The sequence below is a fragment of the Mus caroli genome, chromosome 12, assembly GCF_900094665.2.
Source record: "Mus caroli chromosome 12, CAROLI_EIJ_v1.1, whole genome shotgun sequence".
Classification (NCBI taxonomy): domain Eukaryota; kingdom Metazoa; phylum Chordata; class Mammalia; order Rodentia; family Muridae; genus Mus; species Mus caroli.
The window spans coordinates 100,148,092-100,165,475 of NC_034581.1; the positions used below are offsets into that span (position 1 = coordinate 100,148,092).

Consider the following 17,384-nt stretch of genomic DNA (forward strand, 5'->3'; position numbering starts at 1 on the left):
AAAAAAAAAAAAAAAAAAAAAAAAAAAAAAAAAATCTATGCTTTGATGGACTGGCAATGGCTCAGCACATTAATGCACTTGCCACGAAGTCTCAGGACTGAGCTGGGTCTCTGGAAGCCCATTTGGTAGGAGAGAGATGACTTGTTCTCTGACCTCCACATGTACAACATGACATGCAAAAGCCACAAACATACACAAATAAATATTGTTTTAGTCCCTGACTCAGGATTCGAGAGATTCTTGGAGAGTGTCACCTGAATCCTACTAGTTGTAGAAGCATCCTCTCTGGGTTTTGTTGTTGAAAAAACCTTGAGGTAGTCATCAGCTGCTGTGAGAAGTCTGTGAGGTTGGTGGTCGAGCTCAATTCGTTCAGCTTTTGACTCATTAGTTGTACAATGTGCACGTGGCTGCTACCACGGCGAGCTGGGTCCTTGCTGCTGCAGGCCCCGCAGCTTTGGGGGCGTCTCACGAGTCTGCTGAGCACATGCTTCGGGTGTAAGGGTTCTGTCAGGACTCAGAAAGCCCAGACACCACTGACCATGGTATTTTTTGATGCAAGTTTGGCTTTGGGGAGTGCACTAGAGCATCTTCTGTGTGCAGCCACCAATGTGTCTCACTGGTTGTCACATACAACTCATTTTCCTGGCACTTCACAGGCCGATGGAGAAATGGTGCCCTGCTGTGCACAACAGGACAGGATCACAGTACAAACCCGGGAGTTTTTACTCTCAGTCGGTTCATGACACCACGGAGCGGCCTTTTCATCTTTCCAATCTGTTCCAAACACTGAATGGCCACTGACTTGGCCACACTAATTCACACCATCTGCAGAAAGTCAGCCACTGAAGCCCTCGCCTTCAAGGCACTGTCCCTCGTGTACCGTGTCTTGAGCTGGCACGACACTTTGCACTGTCGGTTCCCAGGCCTTGACACTCCAGCTGCTGCTGCTTTACAACTTGGAACTCAGATAAAAAGTAGGATTTGTTTTGTGCCTAACATCATCACCACAGTATAAAATAGGCTGCATATAAAGAGTCATTAGTAAGAATTAAAGCAAGCTGTGGTACTACTCGCCTGCATTTGGAGACAGCAGGTGGATCTGTGAGTCCAAGGTCAGCCCGATTTACATAATGAGTTCCAGGCCAGCCAAGGTAGAGACACCCCGTCTCAAAAAAAGGCACAGAAATAGCAAATTACAAAACCCCAAAACTACAATTACTCTTTCAACACGCTGAGTTCCAAGCGGTTGTAAAGCAGCAGCAGTTGGAATGTCAAGGCCTGGGAACCGGCAGTGCAAACAGTGTCGTGCCGGCTCAAGACTCGGTACACGAGGGACAGTGCCTTGAAGACAAGGAGCTCAATGGCTGACTTTCTGCAGACGGTGTGAATAATTAGCCTATCCCACTGCTGCTAATAACTGTCCTGTAAGAGACTCTCCCTCTTCTATGCTTTACATTTCCCAGGCTAAAAATCACTCTAAGTCTTGATACTCATTTTAAAAGAAAGTCTTTAGATGCTGTGGTGGTTTGACTAGGTAGGGAGCAGCACCTTTAAGGAGGTGTGGCCTTGTTAAGGGAAGTATGTCACAATGGAGGTGGGGCTTCTAGGTCATATATGCTCAAGCTCCATGCCGTGTGGAAGCAGTCTCCCCTAGCTACCTGAGAACAAGACGTACGTCAAGATGCAGAGCCCTGTTTCTCCAGCACCATATCTGTCTGGATGCTGCCATGATAATGGACTGAACCTCTGAAACTGTAAGCCAGTCAAGTAAAAGTTGTCCTTTATAAGAGTTGCCATGGTCATGGTGTCTGTTCAGAGCAATAGAACCCTAACAGACAGATGCCTGACACTAAAAATGAAATCCCCCATATAAAATAGAAAAGGTAAGCTCAGAAATGCTTATTTATGTAGTATTTCCATAATTTAAATTTTAAATCTGGCTGCCCTATTTCCATTTGCAGACAAGCTGAGTTTAAGGATGATTGCTTCACACTCCCTGAATTGTTCCACCGAGAATATATGAGTTTTGTTGTTTATATGAGCAGTTAAACTACATCAAAGCATTTTCAAGTATACAAACCAATGACTTAGCCTCTGCACCCTAGGTATCTGTCAACATCAGTAAACCGTGCAAGAACCTGGATTTGATGGAGCTCTTTTCTCTGTATACACCAAATTTACCCCAATTTTTGTGGCTACATTAACCTCCTAAATACAGTGGTTTGGAGGCTGCATTACAGTATTGAAGGGTAGTATCAAAGAAAAAAGGAGTTCTGAACTATAGTCAATAGTTTGAGAATTTACACTGGGCTCACTAAACTACAGTACAATGTCTCTATGTATGAGATATATAAATATACGTCTCTGTACTTGGCAAAAATCTTCTGTACATTGAATGATAAATTCCAAAATTCACTCCTATGAAAATTCTTAGTTTATTTAACAAGCAGGAGAAAATTCTTAAGCTGATCAGTCAAACTGACTCAGACAACTTCTTCTCCCCTCGCCTTGGGAGTGTTCCCATGAGATTTCATAGTTCTAGAGCTGACGGCAGAGTGGCTTGAGCTAACTACTCAGCAAGTGTGCCTGCCTTCTGCAGCACCTCGGAAGACATTGTCCTGTTTAGGGCCATTCTGTTTTCAGTTTTCACCAATGAGTTTCATGCAGATAGTCAAAAAAGAAAAGTCATACTCTAGTATATACTCTAGCATTGGGGAAATAATTGCAGATCAGTGCTTCTTGAACTGAAGTCAATTTTTATTACAAGCACACATACACCTATAAAATATAAGTACCAAAGTAATAAAAAATTATTGAAGTGAAATTAGAAGGCTCCAGGGTAATAATTCAATGCTGTCCATCTTTCTAAACAAAGTCAGTTCTCATGAGAAAGGCTCACTATCCACTTCAGTATCAGACCACCCAGCCCTTGCCAGCCGCACACACCACAATGCACAACTATGCTAAACTATAAATAAAAGCCTCCATTTAAAACTTAAAACAGATACATAAAGGTTCCTGCCACCAAGCATGGGACCTGAGTTGGAGCCCCAAAGCATACACAGGGGAAGAAGAGAACCAACTCCTGCAAGCTGTCCTCTAATCTCCACAGGCATGCTGTGGCATGTTCTTGCATGTACATGAGTATGTGTATGTGCATGTGTGTATGTATACACTGCTTAAACAACAACAAAAAAGTTTTAAAATTCCCTCATTCTGAAAGTAATGATTAAAATAAGTTCCTAGACTTCAGGAGTTGAAAAGAAGTGAGTCACAAAGTTCACCCTCCCACCGGACAAAACCCCTTTTCCTTCTTTGCCTACTTCTAGGAACCAGGAGCTCATAAAACTTCTAGGCAGCCCATTCCAACTGCGGCACAGCTCCAAATCCTTGTTCTATCTCCCTTCTTCCACTTCCTGGGCCCAAGATCTCATAAGTGAAGTGTGTCTATCCAAAAGTCCAACCGGTAAGGCATAGGAGGATGAGCACACATTCAGACATGCTGTGTCAAATGTTTCACAGTTTAGATTTAAATATGTCCTAGTACTTAATAGACGCAGGGACACTCCACTACTTTCAGGCTATACCCCAAACTGGTACAGAAAGACCAGCAGCTATGCATCCGACTTTAGCAAGTGAAACTTACTTCAGCAGACGTTATCGTTATAATAAACAGTGGAATCTTGGTAAAGTGACAGTAACTCTAGCTTCCTAGTTTCCTTAATGCCAGTATTTGTGAGTAGGGTTTAGATAAGCAGCTTCCACCTATGTAAAGTCCTAGTTCTAACTGTAACAACCATCTCTGCAGCTAGGGAAGTATGCTACATGGCAGTTTCCAAAAACATACAACATACTTAATCTGACTTTTCAAGTAAGGAGAATACTTCCAAAGAAGTATGATATTAAATAGCTGCTTTTCAAAGGACAGTTGTATCATCTTTTTAAACTATAGAAATATTTTGTGGTTAAAACTATACCTATTGAAAACATAGACAACAGAACTCCAGAAGCAGACAAGTAGGATTTTGAGTTCAATACTCGGCTACCTTGCAAGATCCTATCCCAAAAACTAAAAGCAACAAAGAGTCTAGTCTGGAAAGTCATTAACTAGGAAGGTTTATAAAAAAAAAAAAAAAAAAAAAAATTTGAAATATTAGGCTCTCTGAACCTGCCTAAAAGTATTCCAGACAAAGAATTTGAAATAATTGAGTTTAACTGTAGTTTCACGACTGCACACAAAAAGCACACCACCTTCCGATTAGTTAGCAAAATAACCAATTACATTAGCAGCCAATTCCAACCAATTCCTCTGCATAACTGCGAGTTAAGGAATGAGACGATGGTCTGAAGAAACGGCTCAGCAGTTAAATGACCTTGCTACTCTTGCAAAGGATTTGAGTTCAATTCCAACAACCCAACAATCCACAACAGGCAGCTCAACACCTACCTCTATCTAACTCCAGCTACAGGGCATCTGATGTCTTCCTCCAGCTTTCATAAATTCACACACACACACATACACACACACAGAGAAGATGTGAAAATTTTGTAATTGTCTCTTTTAAAAACACAAATATTATAAGAATATGCTTTCATTTTAATCCCAGATGAAAGACATGGGGCTGCTTCAGACTGTCCACAGCAGCTAACTATGATCTGCCTCATGCCCTGGCAGGTGTGGTTTTGTCAGCTGCAGATACTTTCTGCAACAGTGTGACACTTGGAATGCTGGGAACTTTCTAGAGAAGATATAAAAGCTAGGTCCCTGAGAGGTGGAGTGCGTGGGTGTTGGTTGGCTGGTATTGGTCTGACTTTGTTAAGTAGCCATGAGCAAAGAAGAAAAAGAAATTAGATATCCTCACAATGAAGATCAAACTTGCCCCAAGGAACTCAGCACTCCTAATCAGCAGGAAGTGGTCTCACAATAACGTCTCCCCGTTTCTGATCCCTGACTTTATTCAGGGATCTCTTTCCTTTCCTCTCTCTTATCTAGTGTTAGGGGGCTGAAAGGGTGGAAAAAAGAACTCACAAAATAACAAAATCAAGCTACAGAAAAATAATTTTTTAAATAATTGAAATGTTAGAAATGTCATTCACTTAAGTCCCCTTTAGCTTGTAGGAATCTCTATAAGGGTATAAGGGTGTTTTTTTTTTTTTTCCTTTCAGTCCTGAAAGTCATTAAAATCAACTATCCAAAGTAACTGAGTTCTGAAGCTGACTGTGCACAGCGGCATCCACTTCTCCCACTCTGATTTGCCCCAGCCTTCAATAAGCACAGTAAGGCAAAGCACCAAAGGCTTTTGGAAGCTTTGCTATTATCACTTGGGCTGACAGCGAGTGCTCTAGGAAAACAGAACAGCCTTCCAGTTAAGCCTATCCACAACCCATCTTACCAGGGGAATTGTAGTCAAGCCATGAACCTCAGATAGCCTCATTTCTGATTTCCTGTGTCTAAAAACCACACAAATGAAAAAGCCTGGAATAACACCTGTACTGGCTGGTTTTGTGTGTCAACTGGACACAGGCTGGAGTTATCACAGAAATAGGAGTTTCAGTCAAGGAAATGCCTCCATGAGATCCAGCTATAAGGCATTTTCTCAATTGGTGATCAAGGGTGAGAAGGGTGGGACCATCCCTGGGCTGGTAGTCTTGGGTTCTATAAGCAAGCGAGCTGAACAAACCAGGGGAAGCAAGCTAGTAAGAAACATCCCTCCATGGCCTCTGCATCAGCTCCTGCTTCCTGACCTGCTTGAGTTCCAGTCCTGACTTCCTTTGGTGATGAACAGCAACATGGAAGTGTAAGCTGAATAAACCCTTTCCTCCCCACCTGCTTCTTGGTCATGATGTTTATGCAGGACTAGAAACCCTGACTAAGAAAACAGCTAATCAAACCGCTGCTCAGGAGTCCCTGAGAGCTTTCTCAAGTGTGCTCTTATACTATGCTCCCTAAGAAAGCAAGTCTGCGCAGCACGCCTTTAATCCCAGCACTTGGGAGGCAGAGGCAGGTGGATCTCTGAGTTCAAGGCCAGCCTGGTCTACAGAGTGAGTTCCAGGACAGCCAGGGCTACACAGAGAAACCCTGTCTCAAAAACAAACAAACTAACTAAAACAAAAAACAAAAAAACAAGCAAGCCTGCACTTGGCGTCGAATTTGGATTCTTGCTGTAATACTTGTAACTGTGGCACAGGACAAAGTATTAAATGCCATTTATAAAATAAATAATAATGTCCACCTGCTAGGTTTGGTGTCTCTTCAAAGAGTACTGCACTGCACACCAAGGCATCCATCAACATTCCACCCTCAAGACTCCTTAGTCAGCTTTTAGCAGTGACGAGACACCAAAGACATCTACCCTGAGGATGTCAGATCCTCTTGATCTCTTCAGCCACTGCCCATTTCCACTGCCTCGGAATAAGACAGTTTGGCCACAGAAAAGAAAAATGTAGCCCATTCAAACTGTACTGGAGAAGCTAAAGTGAGAGCTTTGTCATGAGTTCCAGGCTACCCTGGGCTACATAACAAGTGTCTGGGCAGCTAGGACTACATAGTAAACCTACCCAAAAAAAAAAAAAAAAAAAAAAAAATCCCGTTTGCTGATAGGAAAGAACAGCAGCTCTCCCTCGGCCTGATATAGCACCTGGCATGCATGGACTCTATTGTCCTTTATGATAGCTGAACTTGGGTTAACTACTATACCTGCCTTTCAGCAGACTGTGAAAGCCTAGGACTATTTTGGTATAAGACAGGTCTTTCTGTTCCTCAAACTAGAGCTGTCTAAACTAACTTGCGTGTGCTCTCTGGTTTAAGTCACCTAGTTTCGTTCCAATTACCTTGTGTCATACCTCTTAATACAAGTTGCCAAGGAATTTCCATAATTTAAGCTTTTCGAAAAAAGAGTAGACGCGACAAACCCCAAACCCAAAGCCTTAAGTAAAATACTAGGCATTTTAGCCCACTGATGCAATACAACTGTTTTTGGCGAACCGAATATACTCAAAGTTCAGGTGAAGTCAACTCACAGCCTCTAGGAGGAAACAGGTTCTTTAAAAAAAGGCTGACGCTGCGGCTTTGGCGCCTGAGCTTTTGCAACATTTGCGTTTACGACCTGTCGATCTATCACGTGAAGCAAAAGGGCAAATCTAAACAGCACTACTGGGGCCATTCACAACCTCACGCAAGCAGAGCAGGCAAACTGGCAAGAGGGGCCTTCGCCTAACTTTCTTTCAGTGAATGAAGACAACCAACCCGGCAAACGCAATATACCAACATCCAGATCAAAATAAATAACTGGGGATTTCTGTCACCTCCTCTTCATCTTTAATTTTTCCTAACGTCATCCACAGAAATAGGGTTTGTTTGCCTAGGAACACCGCAGACACTCGCAGCCCAAGAGGCAAGAGTGGCCACGTCCTTTCCTGGGCCTGCCTCACAACACCCCCACCACCACCACCACCACCAATGACTCGATTGTTTCGCCCCGTGTGTGCCTCCATTACACCGTTTAAGCCGGAGCACGTGATCTAGGAGCGCAAACTTGCTACACTTTACACACTTCACTGAGCCGGGCCACACTTGGATTTAAACAATTCCCAAAGAGGAACTGAACGTCCCCGATGCTGGATGACAGTCGCTCAGGTCTCGCCCTGGGGAGAGCCAGTTCCCACCCCTGCTGGCTGACAGCAGCTTACCCATTTGTCCAAGGGGACCTGGGCAAGGGACCCGGTGCCCTGGTACAGGTCCAGGCTCAGCTGCTCCAGGCTCAGCTTCTCCTGCAGGAAGTGGCCCAGGTACCTCTGTAGGAGGTAGCGACAGGCCCTCTTCTTGATGGATTCTGAAAATGGCCAAGGCATGGTGAGGGCTGGCGGCTCGAGGGAGACCGGGCTGCACGCGGCGGCGACTCGGGGGATCCGACCTGGGCTCCAGGCAGCGGCAGCGCCTCAGGGTCGGCCCGGCGGCGTCCCCAAGCCGCGGTGGGGGTCTAGGTTCGCGGTGGCAGCTGCATGTCGGTTCGGCGCCGCCGTCCCTCAGGGCAACCCCATGGCCCGCGTCGCGACGCTCGCACTAGGCCCAGCGGGGACTGGGCGCTGAGCAGAACCGAGCACCCCAAGTCGGGAGCTTCCGAAGCGCTCCGTCGGTCGGGAGACAGAGGGACAGACGGAGAGGGCTGGCGGCTGAGGCGAGACAAGACTCCGACGCGGGGCGACTAATTTGTTGTCATCTACTGGGCGCGCTCCCGCCTGCGAGACGCTCCTGGCGCGTTCGCGAGACCCAGACTCCCGGCACGCACTCGAGCAACGGGCACAAGCGGAAGTGACGCCATATTGCGGGGCTGGAAAGACAGGAAAAAAAGAGTCCGGGCGGGAGCATTTCCGGTAGTGAATGGGCGGGGCAACTGCGGGGGCGGGGGTGGTGCCGGCGCCGCGATCCTGGCCCCAGCGGTCTCCGGACGAGGAAGGAGAGGAACATGGGCGCTCGCAGGTGAGTGGGCGGGCAGGCGGGCAGGCGGGCAGGCGGGCGGGCTGCGGCCCCGTGGATCCATACCTCGCAGTCGCGGCTGGGTGGTGGGCGCCGGCGGACGCCCGGATTAGGGCTGACGGAGGTCTGGGGGCGGGTCCGGCCTGGGCTGTCCTGCGGGAAGTGTGATGCTCCGGGGATGCAAGGCGAGGACTGGAGACCAGGCGTTTCTGTCGGGGTTCTGACGGGTGCCTATTGTCATCAGGTTGTGTCGTCCGCACACCCCCCCCGCCCCCCGCCTCATGCCGGCTTTGTTTGCAAAGCATCTAGTAGTTTGGCGTTTGCAGAGCGCCACGCCGACGACCAGGAAACTTGGGATCGGGGCGACACGGTTTCCCCTGTTAAATCCTGGCGCTTCCCGACCCGCTGAGGGGCTGCTGCCTCCGCGAAGACTTTGTGCTCTCCGCAGGCTCTGCACAGCCCGATTTTTATCTTTTAGGGAAACAGTCTGTGAAGAGGCACAGCTGGCTCCTTAGGAGGCCAGCCCCTAAAGGCCCGGAAGTCTACTGTCCTGGGTTAGATTCCTGACACTTGGCACTGGGCCACCTTAAACCTATGCTACGCTCTCTGAGCCTACATTGCCACCTCAGCCAGGTGTAAGCAGATTAATATCATAAACTCGAAAACTGAGGCAAATGAAGTGACGTGTGCCGGGAAGGAACCTAAACCGAGTCCTGGATTGAGGAGACTGAATTAAGGAATTCTGGCCCGTGAATAGGGCATCCTCAAAATGGGTTCGTTTGGTTGGGTTGGGTTTTGAGACAGTCTCTCACTGGGTAGGTAGTTGAGGCTGACTTTGAACTTATGTGGCCCGGACTGCCCTAGAAATTAGGGTCTCCCAAATGCTGAAATGTCAGGCTTGCACCACCACACACCATTCGGACTCTTTATGTGCATTGTAAGAAAGGGTCTCTTATTTTTAAACGATGATATTTTAGTTGGAGACTTAGAGGTAGTAAGATACATGGACGTCTTGAGTTATTTTTCAGACAAGAACACCACCTGCAAAGCTTACCACTTGCGTAACGCTTGGTAAGTACCAGGCACTTGAGGAGGGAAGACAGGAAATAGTGTAGCCTTCTCAAGGAATGATGGAACTTGTGCTCCGGGTGAAATAAAAAGAAATGCTACATAATCTGGCCTAAGACTGCTAACTACAGTGTTACTAATAGTGGGATGTTGGGCTTAGAAGACCAAAGGTGAAAAACAGCCAGGGCAGTGCTGAAGGACAGAGCAGTGCTGAAGGATGGAGCAGTAATCCAAATTCCGTGGTTTGGCCTGGAGGAAAGCCCTGAAGACTAGAACCGGTTGGGTCTAGACATATTTTGATACTACTAAGACATGCTTACCGGGCATCAGGTACACAGTTTTATCCCAGCACTAGAGAAACAGATGCAGATGGCTCTCTTAAGTTGAAGGCCAGCCTAGTCTACATGGGGAGACCCTGGCTCAGAGAGACTCTGAACCTTACAAGTAAATAATGACAGTGCTCTCTGAACTATAAACAGAGCTGGGTGGGAGTCCAGGCAGGACCTTGTGTAGCAAGCTTTAGGAGGTTTGAACTGGACTTTAGGCTCTGTTCGGTGACTGCTTGATATGGTTTCCTGAACACAGAAAATAACACAAGCTGTCCAGAGGATGCCTGCATCCCAGATACCGAAGGAAGAAAGTGAGACTCCCACAAAGCAAGCGTACTGCACCAAAAGTGTTAAGGGTGCTGCCTTGAACACTTATACTTTCTAGGAGAAATTTAGCATAGTTAAGAGTCGAGAACTGTCATCACACCTTTAGCGGAAGTGGGATTCAAATTCCAAGTCACAGGGCTCTTTTAACGTTTATCAAAGGCAGGTTCCCAATGCAGAATGCTGGCACCTTAGCATTAATTGAATAAGATGGAGATAATTACCCAACCAAGTACAGTCAACTTTGTAAAAATTACAAAGGAATTCCCAGTGGCAGCTTGGTCTATCCCAGAAACCAAGGGCATCGAGTCAAAATGATAATCCTAAACCGGAATTCCCACAGTCCACTGTGACAGTGTGGATCGTATTGAAGACTTACCTGGGAGGGGCCGGGGGAGCACACCTGTAATCCCAGCACGCGGGAAGTCAAAGTGCAAGGATCAAGAGCTCCAGGTCATCCCTGGTTACAGATCAGGTTTGAAGCCTGGCTGGGTTGCCCTGACCCTGTCTCAACAGCAAAAGACCACATTCCAATGACATGGCTCAGCAGACAAAGTCACTGCTGCCTTGCCTGATAACCTGAGTTCAGTTCCCCAGGACCCACATGATAAGGAGAGAGCCAAGCTCCCCCAATTGTCCTCTGACCTCTACATGAACACCATGGCATGTGCGCACACACACACACTTTAAATGCACAGAAATATATAGACGTAAAATATATATATATATATACACACACACACACACACACACACACACACAGATGATTTGGGTCTTTTGGAAGAGCAAATCTTAGAATCTCACTTACAATCTCTGGTTTTGAAGCCTACAGTGTCACTACTTACAGTTTTGAAAACATCTCAGAATAGCACCCTGCATATCTTCAACCTAGCTTCTCCTTGGTCAACAGAACTCACTGCAGTTCCCTTGGCTTGTTTTCAGCACTGACGAACGTGTGTGTGAGCGTGTGTGTGTGTGTGTGTGTGTGTCATTGTTGAAGTACAGAATGACTTTACAGGGTATAGGTAAAACAGACAGTTGCCAGGTGTGGTGGCTTGTGTCAATTCAGCAGAGTCCTGGCAGTTTTTGCTATATTGCCCCCATAGTGGCTGATTTGTGTTTGGTGACGCTTTGAACTGGACTGTTGCTATCCTGACAAATGGAGATCGGAATCTTCCCAAAGAACTATATCTAAGCAGGTCCATAACCCCTGGTCCAGTTTACCATCTTTTCTCCCCTATCTTTGGACAGCGGGCTAGAAAGGGTGATGAAGTGTTTGAGAACCTTATTAAAGTAGGCTTTAAAAAACTAAAGCCGTTGGGCGTTGTGGCGCACGAGGCAGAGGCAGGCAGATTTCTGAGTTTGAGGCCAGCCTGGTCTACAGAGTGAGTTCCAGGACAGCCAGGGCTGCAGAGAAACCCTGTCTCGAAAAAAACAAAACAAAACAAACAAACAAACAAAAACCTAAAGCCTACAGGGACTTTTTTGGCTCTAATAACTGAGGCACAGAGGTGGAGATTGGCTGGGTGCCCCACTGTCCTCTCTGTCTCCTGCTGCTGTCTTTTTCCCCTTGTCAGCATTATCCTTGGCCTCCTGTCCTCATCCCAAGATGGCTGCCAAAAGTGTGCTGTGGCTGGACTAAAAAGACCATGAAAAAGTCCATTGTATGAGAACTGAAGTCAGTCTGTGCCATATCACCTGCTGACTCCACTCAGTAGGGAAGAGGCATCCGATTCTCCTCAGAAAATGTGGGTGTAACTGAACAAGGGAAAGACGTGGAAGCAAGCAAGTCTGATATTGGCGGGATAGAACAATGCTTAAGAGCACTTCCCTGGGCTGGAGAGATGGCTCAGAGCACTGGCTGCTCTTCCAGAGATCCTGAGTTCAATTCCCAGCAACCACATGGTGGCTCACAGCCATCTGAAATGAGATCTGATCTGATGCCCTCTTCTGGTGTGTCTGAAGTCATTACAATGTACCCATATACTTAAATAAAATCTTAAAAAAAAAAAAAAAAAAAAAAAAAGCACTTCCCTATTCTCACAGAGCAGCAAGGGTCAGCTCCCAGCACCCACTCGGTCACACGACCACTCAAGCTCCAGGGGGGCCAACGCCACCTTCTGGCTTCCATAAGCCCTTGGGTACGCATGTACATGTACAGACACACACCTACACATAACTAAAATCAATCATTATCAAAAGTTTTAAATCTCCCACATCGTTCTCAAAGGGATGCATGAAGTCCCCTAGGTATCACCTTTTAGGAACTTGGAGCTGATTGTTACCCAGTAACCATCTGGTGGCGACCTCTGCCAGCCTGTAAGGCTGTCCTCCTGCCAGTGCTGGACGCCTGCTGAGAGCTTTATGAACATCTTTTTCATAGAGTGCTTATTCTGATGTCTGTAACTGTTCCTTATTACCAAGGTAGAGACATGACACACTTGGTGCTTAGGAGCTAAAACCTTCCAGATTTTCCTTTTTTAAAATCAGTTCAAGGCCAAGTCAGGGAAAGTACTTATTCCTAACCACTGGACCAGTGGATCAAGCTGAGTGTATAGAATATAGTAAACGGTCACTCTTTAAAGCCAAGTGTATCTTTAAGCAGTGTATTAGTTGAGCAGGGGAGACATGTTTAAATGGTTGCATTGCATACAATCATTGTAGAAGGTGCATCATTGGCGTTGTGTGTTCGCCATTCCTTCACACGCAGGCTTTTGACTCCCAGCGTAATTGACTCCTGAGTTGTCTTAGTTTCAGCTTCATGGAAGGAGGTTTAATTTTGAGACCATTGCTCTGACACCCTCATTCTGAGTTTCACACGCAGCCACTCTGCATTTCAGTCCCTAGTCAGCACTTCATTGTCCTATTACAGGGCTTCAACGCTGCCAGCACTCTTTTACATAGAAAATTCTAGATTTGCACAGTGATATAGAAATTAGAATTAGATTTTAGGTGCATAACATCATCCATTTTCTTAGATATAGGTGTGAACTTATATTTCTTAAATATTGGTGTGATTTCAAACAAACTGGGTTCTTTTCCACTTCTTGTGTGAACTTGACAGATAAAAATATTCGGTAAGCCTCAAAAAAGGTATTTACTCAAGGAAATGCGTTAAGGCAGTGAGCTTTTGTTCTTGGCCTCACAGACTGACAAAAGTTTAAAAAGGTCTGGAAAGCTTGTGTTGATGCCCACAGTGCTTCTCTTTGGAGGAATGTGCACTTTGGATCTTTGGCTTAGGAAAGCAATGGAGTGCGCTCAGTGGGGCTCACTGGGCATCCTAGTAGGAGCATGGAGACAGGTGCTGAGGGTGAGGTAGACTGTGAGGTCCCAGATCAAGAGCTTTCAGAGGAGAAGATGTGTATGAGGCCTAAAGACTGCGCTCGCTCATGATACTTTGCTGGAGAATGTTGCTGCTTTCTGCCCTTGTCCAGTTGCAATGTTTTCCCATTAAAAAAATCTGTTACTCTTTTCTTGCAGAATGGAAACAGACTATAATCCCGTGGAGCTAAGCAGTATGTCTGGATTTGAAGAAGGCTCCGAGCTCAATGGGTTTGAGGGAGCGGATATGAAGGACATGCAGCTGGAGGCCGAGGCAGTTGTAAACGATGTCCTCTTTGCTGTCAACCACATGTTTGTCTCAAAAAGCCTGCCCTGTGCAGATGACGTGGCTTACATCAACGTGGAGACAAAGGAAAGGAACAGATACTGCCTGGAGCTCACAGAAGCAGGGCTCAGGGTAACTCACTTTTATTTTTAAAAGAAAAAAAAAAGCATATCTTTATCATTTTATCAGAAAGGATAAAGAGGAACATTATATAAAAATCAGACATGGGTATCTTCAAAAAAAAAAAAAGAAAAAAAGAAAAGAAATATTTTCCCCAAAATTTTGGTTAATAAATTTTTGATCAACACAGAATTTGAGGGCATAAATACATTTCGAAACAGTTGGTTCAGTCTGCTGTAATCGGTACCACCCTTCTTTCATTCCTGTAGCTAATTGTGTCTCCCAGAGTGGGCTCTCCGCAGGGGATACCCTTGTAGTTGCTGTGCTGAAAGAACTCTGCTCACCTTCCACCTTCCATCCAAACTAGATGCTTAGACTGGGCTGCGTACCAGGTGCATGTTGTACAGGCCAGAACCCACATAAAAGAGGAAAGAGAATACTTCACAGACTTAGCATCTGACTTCCATAGATGTGTCTCGTGTGTGTGTGTGTGTGTGTGTGTGTGTGTGTGTACAATATTTTGACTTTTTTGAAGATACTCAGAGGCTGGGCGTGGTGATAGGTGCTGTCCATTAATCCCAGCACTCAGGAGGCAGAGGCAGGTGGATCTCTGAGATTGAGGCCAGCCAGGATTGTATAGTGAGACCCACCCTGTATTTTCATTTATTAAAAAGGAAGAAAGGAATGCTTAGTGGTAGAGGCCTGGGTTCAGTTCTCAGCAGCAGGCTGGAATGGAGAGGCTTCATCACCAGTATTTTACTGCAAGAAGGTAGCTTGGGACGGGAGGTCATGAGTATGTGTGGAGCTCAGGGAGGGTGAGGCCTGGAGAGATGGCTCAGTGGTTAGGAACACGTTTCTCTTGTCCCTGTTGGACTCCCAGCACCCACAGGTCAGGCAGCTTACTGACTGCGACTGCGACTGCAGCTCAGGAAGTCGCCTCCTCTCCTCTAGCCTCCATGGCTGTCTGCGCTCAAGTGCTCACAAGCACATATGTACATAATTTAAAATTTTAAAAAAAGGATGAAAAATGGTTTCAGAGCCAGGCATGGCGGTACCTACCTTTAATCCCTGGGAGGCAGAGGCAGGTAGCTCTCTGAGTTCAAGGCTAGCCTAGTCTACAAAGTGGGTTTCAGGACAGCCAGGTTACACAGAGAAACCCTGTCTTAAAAGCAATACTACTACTACTAATAATAATAATGTTTATTATGTCATTTTTCAAGATTTTAACACTTGATAAAAGAACAAAAGTGAGCAAACCAAACCTCTTAAAGAGCAATGGGGGAAGCAAGGCACATTGTGGGTAGTGCTCCTGTGTTCTAAGCTACTTGATAGATTGCTACCAGCTGAAATGCATATCATCCGCTGAGAAACGGTGTCACTGCACAAGCCCTTCAGGCAGCCGACCCTTGCCTTGTGTGCCAGGATGGATGCTGACCACTGCTTACTGCTGCCCTTCTCTCGTAGGTGGTGGGCTATGCTTTTGACCAAGTGGAGGATCATTTGCAAACCCCCTACCATGAGACAGTCTACTCCTTGTTGGATACTCTCAGCCCTGCCTACCGGGAAGCATTCGGAAACGCACTCCTTCAGAGACTGGAAGCTTTGAAACGAGATGGGTAGTCATGACTCATCTTCCTCCTAATGGGGCCACTGCTGGTATAGAATCTAACATAAGACTTGACACCCTTGCATACAGTCACTATAGAAAATGCATCATTCATTGGCTTTCTGTGTTCGCCATTCCTTCACACGCAGGCTTTTGACTCCCCGCGGAATTGAGTTGTCTTAATTTCAGCTTCATGGAAGGGGATTTAATTTTGAGACCATTGCTCTGACACTCTCATTCTGAGTTTCACACGCAGCCACTCTGTATTTCAATCCCTAGTCAGCACTTCATTCTCTTATTACAGGGCTTCAACGCTGCCAGCACTCTTTTACATAGAAAATTCTAGATTTGCACAGTGATACAGAAATTAGAATCACCTAACTTCAGACCTGGATTCAGCCTGCTAAATCAGGGGTTTACTACTAGCTTGGACTGACTTTGTAGTGGTTATTTTGTAACTGGCCTTATTGGAAACAAACTGTCAACTAGTTTCCCCTGCACAAATTCTGAAATGTACTGCTCTACTTAATCTAGTCACATGACCAAGTGGACTGGTGAAGATGGGTTGCTCATCTGTTTCTTAACTAAGATACAATGAAAGCAGGGACAGAAATCGTTCTCCATTCCTTGTTTGCAACAGCCAGCCTAGAGCGGACAGAGCATTCGCACATGAATGTAACAATTACTCATCCCCATGATGTCTAAGCACAGGAGCAAATAGAGGAACAGGCCACCTCATCCCCCAGTGTGGATCTCTTCCAAGGAAGAAGATCCTGGCTTCCTAGGAAACGGTATTTTGGCCTGTGTTGATTCTTACTCCGAATGTTTGTTTACAATGTACAGTATATATATATATATATATGCACATATATATTCAGAAAGTATTTTTGCTTCAATGCTTACTTTCTATAAAGCAGTGCTTTGGTATTCCTACAGCGCCCTTCTTCCCCAGCAGTTGGACAGTGCTCTGTCTCATTGCCACATGAACAGTGTAACATGAGTGCATTGTATGGTTCGAAACCAAAGGATGAATGAAGCATTCAGAAACTTGATATTTAAAAAAGAGATGCTCTGTATTTTATATTTTATTACAGTCCCTGGTGTTTATAAACGTAATAAAGTCCTCCGTGCTGCTGCATGTTTTCCAGTATGTGACAAACAGAAAGGACCTGGCTCTGTTCTAGTTGTCACCCAGAGCAGCTGCCTCAGCTGCCACCGTCTGCATCTGGGCACACCTTCATCAGCAGATGTTTTTGTCGTTAGTTTGCAAAGGGCATTTTTAGCCTCTGAAGACCATGGGAGGAAAGGTAGAGCCCTTGCCTGTCGTGGGTAAGCACCCAGCTCAGTCCTGAGGATCAAAACAGTCTTAAAAACTCAAAATGCTTATGGGGACCAGGCTTGGTAGAGTTCCCTCTGCATTGCCAATGCCACCGAGAGTTCACTGGGTGTTTGACTCTGGCTTTACAAGGCTCTCTTTCTGGTGTGATGTCTGGTTGCCTGCAGGTGTGCACAGTGAAGCCCAACCTCAGGTTGAACTTTCTTGTGCTTAATCTCAGGCTAACATTTTAAAAAATGATGTTTGTAGAGTTTAAATAAGATTATTTCCTTGATTTTGAGTTGAGCATAAAGCAGTCATGCTTAAAAACTAAAATGGTTTATTTTGTGATAAATGACTGATTCAAAGATCTTATCAAAATGTGCCAACACTTTTTAAATTCAACAGTGTTATATTTTGAGTTGAAGTGAGAGAAGGGAGTTGTTCTTTTCTTTATTACTTAGAACAAAGGGGATCAGTGAACACACACACACATGTGAGCACAGGCAGACCTCTATCCTAAGCTAAGCTAGTTTTTT

At 45.6% G+C, this 17,384-nt stretch overlaps 2 protein-coding genes across 2 annotated transcripts in view; one reads left to right on the plus strand and one right to left on the minus strand.

The window, feature by feature from the left end:
- Atg2b (autophagy related 2B) overlaps positions 1–8,322 on the minus strand; it is a 64,535-nt gene extending 56,213 nt beyond the window's left edge. The window contains exon 1 of the mRNA XM_021179653.1: positions 7,690–8,322. Within this exon, the coding sequence (XP_021035312.1) occupies positions 7,690–7,851 (162 nt within the window). The 5' untranslated portion in view covers positions 7,852–8,322. The remainder of the gene's footprint in view (positions 1–7,689) is intronic.
- Positions 8,323–8,399: 77 nt separating this feature from the next.
- Gskip (GSK3B interacting protein) lies at positions 8,400–16,695 on the plus strand. Its single transcript, XM_021179655.2, has 3 exons — positions 8,400–8,479; positions 13,678–13,936; positions 15,389–16,695. Exons 1-3 carry the CDS (start codon positions 8,466–8,468, stop codon positions 15,542–15,544), a joined length of 429 nt encoding a protein of 142 aa, XP_021035314.1. The 5' UTR covers positions 8,400–8,465; the 3' UTR covers positions 15,545–16,695.
- The last annotated feature ends 689 nt before the right edge of the window (positions 16,696–17,384 follow it).